Below are 11,364 nucleotides of genomic sequence, written 5' to 3'. Positions count from 1 at the left end.
CATCTCAGGTTATAATGTTTTTGAAAGACCCATACTACCACTTTTTCATCTTTTTCACATACTTAGGTTTTCCAATGATGATTCCAATCATTTTCAACAATTTGTTATCGTGAATGATGAGTGAAAATGATATATTTCTAATTGTGAACATTTAGATGCACTTTTTAAGTTTATTTTGATGATTTCTAACACACACACACAAAAAAATTGAAGAACAAAGCTGAGATAATTAAAAAAAAATTATGCAATCTCAAGCTCACCACTTTTTATTGTCGAGATCACCATTTTTTATTTATCATCGACTTTAATATTTTTATTGTCAAGCTCACCTGTTTTCATTGTTGAGTTTGACAATAAAAATATTGAACCCAAAAATAAAACATGGTGAGCTCGATGTTGGTAAAATCAACTCATTTTCATTTTTCGAGTTTTTCCAACAAAAATACAAAGAAAATCGACAAAAAACTTGATATAACAACTTGTGTAAACGATTTCATACTACAAGAACCATCCTCGATTGATTTTCATCAAAAAACGAAGCAAAAAAAAAAAAAATTGAAAAACTTTTTACATACATTTTTAAAATGCTTGAAAAAAATATTTGAAAATGAATTATTCTTCCTTCTCAAATCCTTTCCATCAGATGAAGTCTTTGAAACTCAACTAGAAAGCCAAAAATTCATATATTTTTTTAAGATGAAAATGATGAATTCAAAAGGTTAATACAGTTTTGACATTCAATTATAAGAGATTTGTGGAGTGGGGTTCAATGACTGATTATAAATAAAAGTTTTATTAAATGAACTATTAAGAGAAGTCTTAAAACTTAGGGACTAAGTAGAAAGAAATCCCTCTGTCATAGTCCTTTAAGTAATTTTATATCTGTGAATATTTAGTCCTCTCATTGGAGGACATGGACCATCTAATACTAAAATGATCAGAACAATCAGAATAATTTTTTATTTGTTGGTATATGAGTTAATGAGTCATTGAGATTGTACCACGTGGCACTCTATGGTCAAGTTTCACAGTTCACAAAGAATTAAGTTGGTTGAAAATTGAATACAAGTCCATGTCAACAACATCACCCAAAAACTTTACCAACTAAGCTATAAGATTTCATGTGTTTTTAAAACTAAATACCAAGTTAGTGATGTTCATCAATTGTTTGATCAACTTAAAGGACAAGTACATATATAATTTCTTTAGTACTACAAAAATTAAATAATAATTTTCATTATTTTCTAAACCAAATCCAAGAAATGGTCCAATCGATGTGATCAAATATTGCAATAAAGTTCATTCAACTCAATTACCATCTTTGAAAGAACTGTCAATTTCTACATGCCACTTATTCAATCACCAAATTGATTGAACCACAGGTATTTATGAACCATTTAAGATTTACACTTTTTTTGAAATATTTTCTTCCCAATATTAGATGTTTGGGAAAAACTAATTTATTCCAAAAATATATATTTATCATTAATCATATATATAATCTTTTTTATGAAAATAATAATGGTAATTTAAATATTTAAATTAAAAGGGGAGACATTAAGTAATAGACTATATCTGCCATCCAACACGACAAACCCCTAAATTTCATTAAAAAAAAAAAACTCATTCAAAACAAATCTGCCATTATCACTCTCACAATTTTTTTTTTCACTCTTTGCCCTCCACAATTTTTTTTTTTTTTTTTTTTTACTTTTAGCTGTCCCCACAAAAAAAAAAAAAAAAAAAAAAAAAAAAACATTTACTCTTGATGTGAATGTTGAGACACAGTGTGTATTTGTATCATTGTTGGAGAGACCTAGATGGCCCGCTCAAGGACAAGATTTGAAACCATGATAATAACTTATAAAATCTAGTCATATTAAATAATTTAGTTGTTATTGACAGCCCATCTTTTATTTATTATACCCACTTAAAATAAAAAATAATTGTTATCGACACCTTAACTTTTACTTATTACTCCCCAATTTTTACTAAATTATTTATCACACCACAATGAAAGATTAACACATACTCTTCAAACATTTCAAAGGTTTGGTTCATATTATGATCTCAAAATTATTACACTCATTCAAACAATTCCACTAGTTGTTTACAATTATGATTAGGCTCATATGAAATCATAAATTCAAAAAGTAGAAATCTAGTATTTAAAAAAAAAAAATGAGAGTTTTTATTGGCACCCCAATTTGTATTTATTCTTAACCATTCGTTTAGTTTCCTTAAGGTAGATTACCATTTCATTTGCTTAAATCTAACAAAATTTCGAGTTTAATACACTGTTCATTTTAATTTTCAAAACATGTTTTCAAATAGGTTAATTCACTGGTGGGTATTCTAATTTTAAAGTGATGATCTCATTGATAAAAAGTGACAAACTTGTTGATAATTATCAATGATCTCACAGTTAAAAAAATGGATATTTCTTTTTAAATTTATGAGTGAAATCATCACTTTTTTATCAGTGAGATCATCATTTTTTGTCAATGAGGTCATTACTTTAAAATCAAAAGGATATTTGTTATTTAAATTTACCAATGAGTTCATCATTTTTTAGGAATTAAAATGAACAGTGTATCCGAGTCAAAATCTTTGCAAAAGTTGCACATGTTTTGGGAAAAATCTCTTTTCATTATTTTTAATTGGGTTGCAATAAGTGAAAATTGGGTGACAATAACAACTTTGTATCTAAATCAGGAATTTTCATATACTCAAAGCGTTTGACCTACTTTGTCCAACATGCAATTGAGAGTCTAAGATATGAACAATTCCTTAGCCATATTTAAGTTAGTAACAATTTCACCATTTGCAAGGATCCTTGCGCTCATGCATCCTAAAACATCATCCCATGCTTCATTATTGTAGAGGAAAAAATTCTACGAATAAAAAAATTATTATTATTTTTCGTCATTGAATTTCATTTTTAAGTTTTGGAGTTATGTGGAATTTCGGTAACAGCCCATTTTCAAAATCTTGGATTTAATTCAAAATAAATTATTTAAAAAAAAAATTGGATCTGAGTTTGTTATTTTTTATGGATTTCTGATGGGGATCCATTTACCAAAAAACTACCCGTAGTAGGGCTCAAAATCTTACTATATTGTAAGGAAAGTGTTTCAAATTTCCTAGTGATCCGTATGTAAAAGTTCTAGGAATAGTTTCCATCTCAGCCGTACGTTTTAAGCTGAGCATCCAACGTCGTGTGACTGATCAGCGAAGCGAAGGAAGATCAAACGAAACGACTTGTGCTTCTACAGAGCGAAACCCTAACAAGCTCTCAACTTTACAGGTACGAAGAACACTAACCCTAATTTCTTTTCTGAAACAACAACATCAATGGGGTCAGAAACTGAGGACGAGAGTTTTAAGAAACTCGAGTATCTCTCCCTCGTTTCGAAGGTCTGCACAGAACTCGAATCCCATCTCGGATTTGGTGATAATGTTTTGGCCGAATTCATCACTGAATTAGGTCGAAATTCGGAAAGTGTCAACGATTTCGATTCGAAATTGAAGGAAAATGGTGCTGAGATGCCTGATTACTTCATTCGTACCCTGTTTAAGATAATCCGCGCGATTCTTGCTCCAAAATCCAAGTTTGAAAATGAAACGAAGAACGATGTCTCCAGTGGTTCGAAAACGATGTTTTCGGGTCTTGCTATTGCAGACAGTAAGGATAGAGTGAAGGATTTGGAGAGAGAAATCGAAAGAGAGGCGAAGGATCAACGCAGAGAGGAAGAGTCTAGAGATAGAGATAGAGATGGCAGAAGAGGCTCGAGAAACCGACATAGAGAGAGATATAAGGAGGAGAGGGACGATAGAGGGGGCGGGCGTAGGGATAGAGATGAAGATGCTAGAAGCCATTCTAGGAGTAGGGGAAGACATGGGGATCGACACAGTAGAGGTAGAAGGGATGAGATCGATGACGATAGGTATGATAGGGATGATGGGTATGAAGGGGAGGACAGTAGGGACCGAAGAAATCGGGGAAACAATCGGGCTCACTCTGATGAGCCAGAAATATACAAAGTTTATGCGGGTAGGGTTTCCAGAGTGATGGATACTGGCTGCTTCGTTCAGCTGAACGATTTTAGAGGGAAAGAAGGTTTGGTTCACATCTCACAGATGGCGAGTAGGAGAGTTGCAAATGCTAAGGAAGTTGTGAAGCGAGATCAGGAGGTGTTTGTGAAGGTTCTCTCGATATTGGGTCAGAAGATGAGTTTGTCAATAAGAGATGTGGATCAGAATACGGGTAAAGATCTTCTTCCGATGAAGAAGAGCTCAGAGGACGATGCTTTTAGGGCGAATCCTCAGAGTTCGAACCAAGGTCCGACTACTAGAACTGGTCTTTCGGGGATTAGGATTGTTGAAGAGGATGACACTAATTTGTCACGACGGCCGTTGAAGCGGATGAGCTCACCAGAGAAATGGGAAGCGAAGCAACTGATTGCTTCGGGTGTTTTGGATGTTCGGGATTATCCTATGTATGACGACGATGCAGATGGGATGCTTTATCAAGAAGAAGGTGCAGAGGAAGAACTTGAGATCGAGTTGAATGAGGACGAGCCGGCCTTCTTACAAGGGCAAAGCCGATATTCTATAGATATGTCACCGGTTAAGATCTTTAAGAATCCGGAGGGGTCTTTGAGTCGTGCAGCAGCGCTGCAATCTGCTCTCATTAAGGAGCGTAGAGAGGTACGAGAGCAGCAGCAGCGAACAATGCTGGACTCCATCCCCAAAGATCTTAATCGTCCATGGGAGGACCCAATGCCGGAGACAGGCGAGAGGCATCTCGCGCAGGAGTTGAGAGGTGTGGGGTTATCGGCTTACGATATGCCCGAATGGAAGAAGGATGCTTATGGGAAAGCCTTGACGTTTGGGCAGAGATCGAAGCTCTCCATACAAGAACAAAGGCAGAGCCTACCCATCTACAAATTGAAGAAGGAGTTGGTTCAGGCTGTGCACGATAACCAGGTTCTAGTCGTTATTGGAGAGACAGGTTCTGGTAAAACAACACAGGTGACACAGTATCTGGCTGAAGCAGGTTACACGACGAGGGGTAAGATTGGTTGTACCCAGCCTCGTAGGGTGGCTGCTATGTCTGTGGCAAAGAGAGTTGCGGAAGAGTTTGGTTGTCGTTTGGGTGAGGAAGTTGGGTACGCTATTCGGTTTGAAGATTGCACCGGATCTGATACCGTAATCAAGTATATGACTGACGGTATGCTTCTTAAGGAGATTCTTGTTGATGAAAACCTTTCGCAGTACTCTGTCATAATGCTTGATGAAGCCCATGAGAGGACAATCTATACTGATGTGCTTTTTGGGTTACTAAAGCAACTCATTAAGCTGAGACCAGAGCTTCGGTTGATTGTGACGTCTGCCACGTTGGACGCAGAGAAGTTTTCTGGTTATTTCTTCAACTGCAATATCTTTACCATTCCTGGAAGAACGTTTCCTGTTGAGATTCTCTACACGAAACAGCCAGAAAGTGATTATCTAGATGCGGCTCTGATTACTGTCATGCAAATCCACTTGACAGAACCCGAAGGTGACATTCTTGTGTTCTTAACTGGTCAAGAGGAAATTGATCATGCTTGTCAGTCTCTTTATGAGAGAATGAAAGGGTTAGGGAAGAATGTTCCCGAGTTGATAATCTTGCCTGTTTACAGTGCTCTTCCAAGTGAAATGCAATCAAGGATTTTTGATCCCGCTCCTCCGGGGAAGAGGAAGGTAGTTGTGGCCACCAATATTGCCGAGGCTTCTTTGACTATTGATGGGATATTTTATGTCATTGACCCTGGGTTTGCTAAGCAGAATGTATATAACTCTAAACTAGGACTGGATTCACTGGTAATTACTCCTATTTCGCAAGCATCAGCCAAACAACGAGCTGGGCGTGCTGGTCGTACGGGACCCGGGAAATGTTACCGGCTTTACACAGAGAGTGCTTATCGTAATGAGATGTCACCCACCTCTATTCCCGAGATTCAAAGGATAAACCTTGGAATGACGACCCTTCACATGAAGGCTATGGGGATCAATGACCTTCTCTCGTTTGATTTTATGGATGCCCCTTCACCCCAAGCTCTCATCTCTGCTATGGAACAGTTGTACAGTCTAGGAGCACTCGATGATGAGGGGCTCCTCACCAAATTGGGTAGAAAAATGGCCGAATTTCCGATGGATCCACCATTATCCAAGATGCTCCTTGCTAGTGTTGACCTTGGTTGCAGTGATGAAATTATGACCATCATTTCAATGATTCAGACAGGGAACATTTTCTATAGGCCTCGGGAGAAACAAGCCCAAGCAGACCAGAAGAGGGCGAAGTTTTTCCAGCCTGAGGGGGATCATCTGACTTTACTTGCTGTTTATGAGGCTTGGAAAGCTAAAAACTTTTCTGGACCGTGGTGCTTTGAAAACTTTGTCCAGGCTAGGTCTTTGAGGAGGGCACAGGATGTTAGGAAACAACTTCTTACCATCATGGACAGGTATAATTTACTTGTATAGCCTCCTAGTTCTGGATTATGCTTAAGAATGATTTCGAATTATGTGACCTGAAGTCCTGAATTATATTTGATCATAAAAATGATCTTTGATCAGATAATTTATCTTAGTTTAATGTTTTGTTTTACATGTATTTTTTTTTACTCTCCATATTCTATAAAACCACAAGTCTTTTTTGTATGGTGTAGGTTTGAATGATGGACCTAGAAACCAGAAAGATAGTTAAAAGTGATAAATATTGACTATGTACATAATGTCTGGTACATGGATCTGCGGCACTAATCACTGACCAGCCCCATCTCTGACTTTTAATTAAGGAATATATTTTCATTATAGGTTTCAGTTTTCCTAAAGCAAATCCTCTCTGGTTAAAGCTCTTGGCCTCGATTCTTATGCCAAAAGCCCCAATCATTTTCGATAGAGGTCTCACTTCCTTTTGTTTCTTGATGATGATGCATGGTTATGGTAGGTTAAGCCTTGAAAACTAGAGTTAAGATATCATACTAAATTTAATTGTCTGCTGTTGCTTTTCCTTCTGTTGTAAAATTTTCAAGGAGTTCAAGTGAGTTTTTTTTAGGACTTTGTTGGTAGATGGGACTGGGTGTCAAATTTCTGAGTAGTGGGTTTTGGTTGGCGCACATTTTGGCCTTCGTCCTGTATTTGGTTGGTCATCTCAATCGGCTTTTCATTTAATACAATTTTACTTATAAAAAAAACGCTATCATTTACCCATATTTAAATTTGCCAATCCATAAATGCTCATTGAAATAAATCATTTGGTTTTCAGGATCTGTACCTGGTATTTATACCCCTTGAAGTTAAAGATCAATATCTAAGATGAATAGATGTTTTCAATTTGTTGTCATAAGAATAAGATACTCATAAGAGGATGATGTCCAGTCTTCATAATTCAACTGATCAAATAGATAAACCTAAAATAATCTTTTCTTTTCTTTATTTTATATTTTTTTAGTGTGAGTGTACATTGGCATTTTTAAACTTATGATCAATGCCGTCTTTTCAGGTATAAATTGGATGTTGTATCTGCTGGGAAAAACTTTAGTAAGATCCGGAAGGCGATTGCTGCAGGATTCTTCTTTCATTCCGCCAGAAAGGACCCACAGGAGGGTTATAGAACTTTAGTGGAAAATCAACCTGTTTACATTCACCCAAGCAGTGCTCTCTTCCAAAGACAACCTGATTGGGTAATCTATCATGAGCTTGTAATGACTACAAAGGAGTACATGCGTGAGGTAACCGCAATTGACCCAAAATGGCTGGTCGAACTGGCACCGAGGTTCTTTAAGGTAGCAGATCCCACAAAAATGAGCAAGCGCAAGCGTCAAGAAAGGGTCGAGCCGCTTTATGACAGATATCACGAACCAAACTCTTGGCGTCTGAGCAAGCGTCGTGCTTGATTGGTGTGTTAATTTTAACCATTTCATCTTTTTTATTATGTAAATATTATCCTTTTTTCTGAGTGTTACTAAACCTTCTTCAAAGCTAATGTGGCATTTTCAATCTTTCTTGTAAGTTTTACACCCAAGTTTGAAAATCATTTTTGGCCACATTGTTTAGTTGGACATTAATTGATAATGTTCAACGGATATTCTTTAATGTGGATGTAAGGAATGCTTGCAACTACCTATCAAAAAAAAAAAAGAAAAAGGAATGCTTGCAAGATATACTACTTGACACCCTAGCTTCCTCCTTTTTCATATTGTTACTTAGAACGCTGATAGATGACCATTCTAAGGTAGTACCATTTGTTCAATGACTTAAGTTTTCAGTATGGCTGGTTCATGCATGCATGCAATCTCAATGTATTCTTCGAGTACAAAGGTACAACGTGTAAGTACCAAGGAACCCTGCCCCCCCAAGAGCTTGTTTTAAGCATTGTTGTCAAATGCGGTCGCATACCCCCAAAATATGTTATCTGCCAATATGCGGTGGCATATTTTTGTGTGCGATGGCATACTATGATTTGCAATCGCATATTGTAGTATGCAATGGCATACTGTCCAATGGTCAAAAAAAAAAAATTTATAGCATATGCCACTGCATATGTGATGTGCGAAATCGCATATGTGAATAGCATGTGCTAGTCGCAAGTGCTATTAAGAAAAAATCAGCTTTATGGATTATTTCCCAGAACTTATATTGCCACACAAATGAAAGTTGGTGTGGTTTTGCAGTGTTATAATAAAAAGTTAGTGTGCCAACTCTCTCTCTCAAACCAATTTGTTATCCTGATCTTTTTTCCTTCAATTTATTTTCCAATTTACTATATTTTTTTAATTATCCACAGGAATAAGTTATATTTTGGCCCTGCCTTGTACCCAAGAAATCTCCTTGAAAACATATATTTAGAGGTGTTTGCTATTTTTCAGTGCTTGGTTATCCCCCTTCCCCACCTCCCCAAAGTGGGTCCAGTGAAAAAATATCGAATCATTAAAATCCCTTCAAAGAAATCCTGCAAAGCTTTGCACGACCAAAATTTGCTGCAAAACATTGCAGAGAAGTTGTCAAATGAATTTGGTTTTGTCTCAGTGACCTACAAGGTTCTTTTCCCTGAATTTGTCATCATTGGGTAGCTTTGGGTTCAGATTTATAACTTTGTTCTGGTTCTGCAGAGGAGAGTGGATCTTTCAACATCCAATAATTATTTGTACTTAAAGCTAGGACAGCGGGCTTGGGGACCAATGAAGCTACTGGTGGCACCACTGCTTCCTGAAGAATTCAATGAGGATGATGACGATTTTGCTGTTACAGGTTTTGAAATCAAATCAACTTTAAGTTCCCCCCGATGATTTTGGTTTTCTCAGGTACCTTGATTTTTGCCACGGGTGAAGGTTTGTACTTTATCACTGGTTTCGTCCTTCTCCGTGCACAGATGTTTTCCCTTTGCTTCAAAGTGAGTTGCTTTCTGAATTACACAAGTCATGGCAGGAGAATGAGGAGGAAGAATCTGTTCTCCACTTATTTGAAGTAATTGTTCTTCCAGTTGCGTTCCTCCTTGAATTAATTACCATCTGTGTGATCACTGTGATCTTAATCCTCTTAGCCATTATATACATTAGGTTGGAAATTTAGTTCAGAGTAGACTTGAATTAGTTCTCTATTTTAGTTGAGTTTACGGTGAAACCCATGAATGCAGATATGAACCCACTTTCAACGACAGAAGATTTTTCAGGACAAATCTTTCAGAGGATAAGGCTTTGTTCATGTTATTGTTGTTTTACATGGATTTGAAAGCAACAGTGGAGCTGGTAAAGTTTCATGTTGTTGAATTTTGGATTTCAGGTTGTAATTTTCCGGTAATTTTATTAATGAATATAGCATTTCCCTTTGTTTTTCATACAAAATAGAAGAAACAGATTATTTTCAGTAAATCCAATGGCTGTCTAAATTCACTTTATTGACTGCAGATAGACACAAGGAAGAGAATTTAACACTACTTGATCTGTTTTTATTGACTTTTGATTTCGAGATTTGCGCGGCCTGAATTGCGCAAGTGTTTTTTTTTTCTTTAAAATATATATATTTTTTTGGCATAAAAGTATTATATGTGAATTGTTTTTTATTTACTTGTAACTTATTTACAAAAATATTAAGTTGTTTAATTAAAATCCTAACAGTTGGTTAGGAGTGAACTTAGTTGAGCTAAAATAGAATCTAAAAGAGGGTGTGAAGTCTTTGCTTTTATTAAGGGAGGAATATTGTCAGGCTGTTTTTTTTTTCCATTAAAAAATAGTTGTTGATTTTATCGCGAATGTGATGGACCATATTTATAGGGACGGCTCTGATTCCAAAAGGTTTGTTACTCGAAATCAATATCGATGAGAATTGGAACCAATATTTTATTCAAGGGAAAATTACTAAAAGAAAGTTAAATATTTTAATATTTACAAAAAAAGAATTATTTTTTAAAAAATTACCAAAATCGAATTAAGTCATTGGACAGTCCAACATTTTAGTTACTCGCTCAACTGTCCAGTGATTTAATGTATTAAAATACATTACTTCACCAAAAATGCCTTCCGAACGCCCGACTGTCCAATGACTTAATTCATTATTTTTGGTAATTTTTGAAAAATTATACATATACATATATATATATAGGGTCCCGTTCAGCACCCTAAGCTTTACCACACACTTTAACAAATGTGTTTTGTCTTACATGGGTTAGAAGTTTTAGAATGGGCTGATTTTTGGTGAGGATGATCTCTATGGTGAGGAGATCATCCTCACCAAAAATCAGCTCATTCCAAAACTTCTAACCCCATCAAAAATAGTTTACAAAAAATGAACGGTCCACGATTTTTCAACGTGTAAACATGGGGCTAAACATTTCGGAATGGGCTGATTTTTGGGGAGGATGATCTTCTAATCATAGAGATCATCCTCACCAAAAATCAGCTCATTCTTCAACTTCTAACCCATGTAGGACAAAAAACGTTTGTTAAAGTGTGTGGTAAAACTTAGGGTGCTGAACATTTCCCATATATATATATATAAAAACGTTTGTTAAAGTGTGTGGTAAAACTTAGGGTGCTGAACATTTCCCATATATATATATATATATATATGGGAAATGTTCAGCACCCTAAGTTTTACCACACACTTTAACAAACGTTTTTTGTCCTACATGGGTTAGAAGTTTTGGAATGGGCTGATTTTTGGTGAGGATGATCTCTATGATTAGAAGATCATCCTCCCCAAAAATCAGCCCATTCTGAAATGTTTAGCCCCATGTTTACACATTGAAAAATTGTGGACCGTCCATTTTTTGTAAATCATTTTTGATGAGGTTAGAAGTTTTGGAATGAGCTGATTTTTGGT

The 11,364-nt window shown here is 36.1% G+C and overlaps 1 protein-coding gene across 2 annotated transcripts; it reads left to right on the top strand.

Annotated features, from left to right (window-relative positions):
- Positions 1-3,236: 3,236 nt before the first annotated feature.
- On the top strand, positions 3,237-9,889 carry LOC147411295 (putative pre-mRNA-splicing factor ATP-dependent RNA helicase DEAH5). 2 transcript variants are annotated; one of them, XR_015179671.1, is made up of 4 exons: positions 3,237-6,506; positions 7,547-7,943; positions 9,156-9,510; positions 9,680-9,889. XR_015179671.1 is itself a non-coding variant. In XM_086446966.1 (3 exons), the coding sequence occupies exons 1-2, from the start codon at positions 3,355-3,357 to the stop codon at positions 7,938-7,940; spliced, it is 3,546 nt and encodes a 1,181-aa protein (XP_086303092.1). In that variant the 5' UTR covers positions 3,237-3,354; the 3' UTR covers positions 7,941-7,943; positions 9,156-9,889. The 2 variants fall into 2 exon arrangements, 1 of the variants encoding a protein (XP_086303092.1); XM_086446966.1 differs by having other exon boundaries at positions 9,156-9,889.
- The last annotated feature ends 1,475 nt before the right edge of the window (positions 9,890-11,364 follow it).

The sequence above is a fragment of the Akebia trifoliata genome, chromosome 1 (assembly GCF_017979445.1).
Source record: "Akebia trifoliata isolate Shusen 1 chromosome 1, ASM1797944v1, whole genome shotgun sequence".
In the NCBI taxonomy this organism is placed as follows: domain Eukaryota; kingdom Viridiplantae; phylum Streptophyta; class Magnoliopsida; order Ranunculales; family Lardizabalaceae; genus Akebia; species Akebia trifoliata.
This window is presented reverse-complemented; position numbering and strand designations above follow the sequence as displayed.

Coding starts and splice junctions, on each gene's coding strand:
- LOC147411295 (XM_086446966.1), top strand. CDS start 3,355: ATGGGGTCAGAAACTGAGGACGAGAGTTTTAAGAAACTCGAGTATCTC. Junction 6,507..7,546: donor CTTCTTACCATCATGGACAG/GTATAATTTACT, acceptor CCGTCTTTTCAG/GTATAAATTGGATGTTGTAT.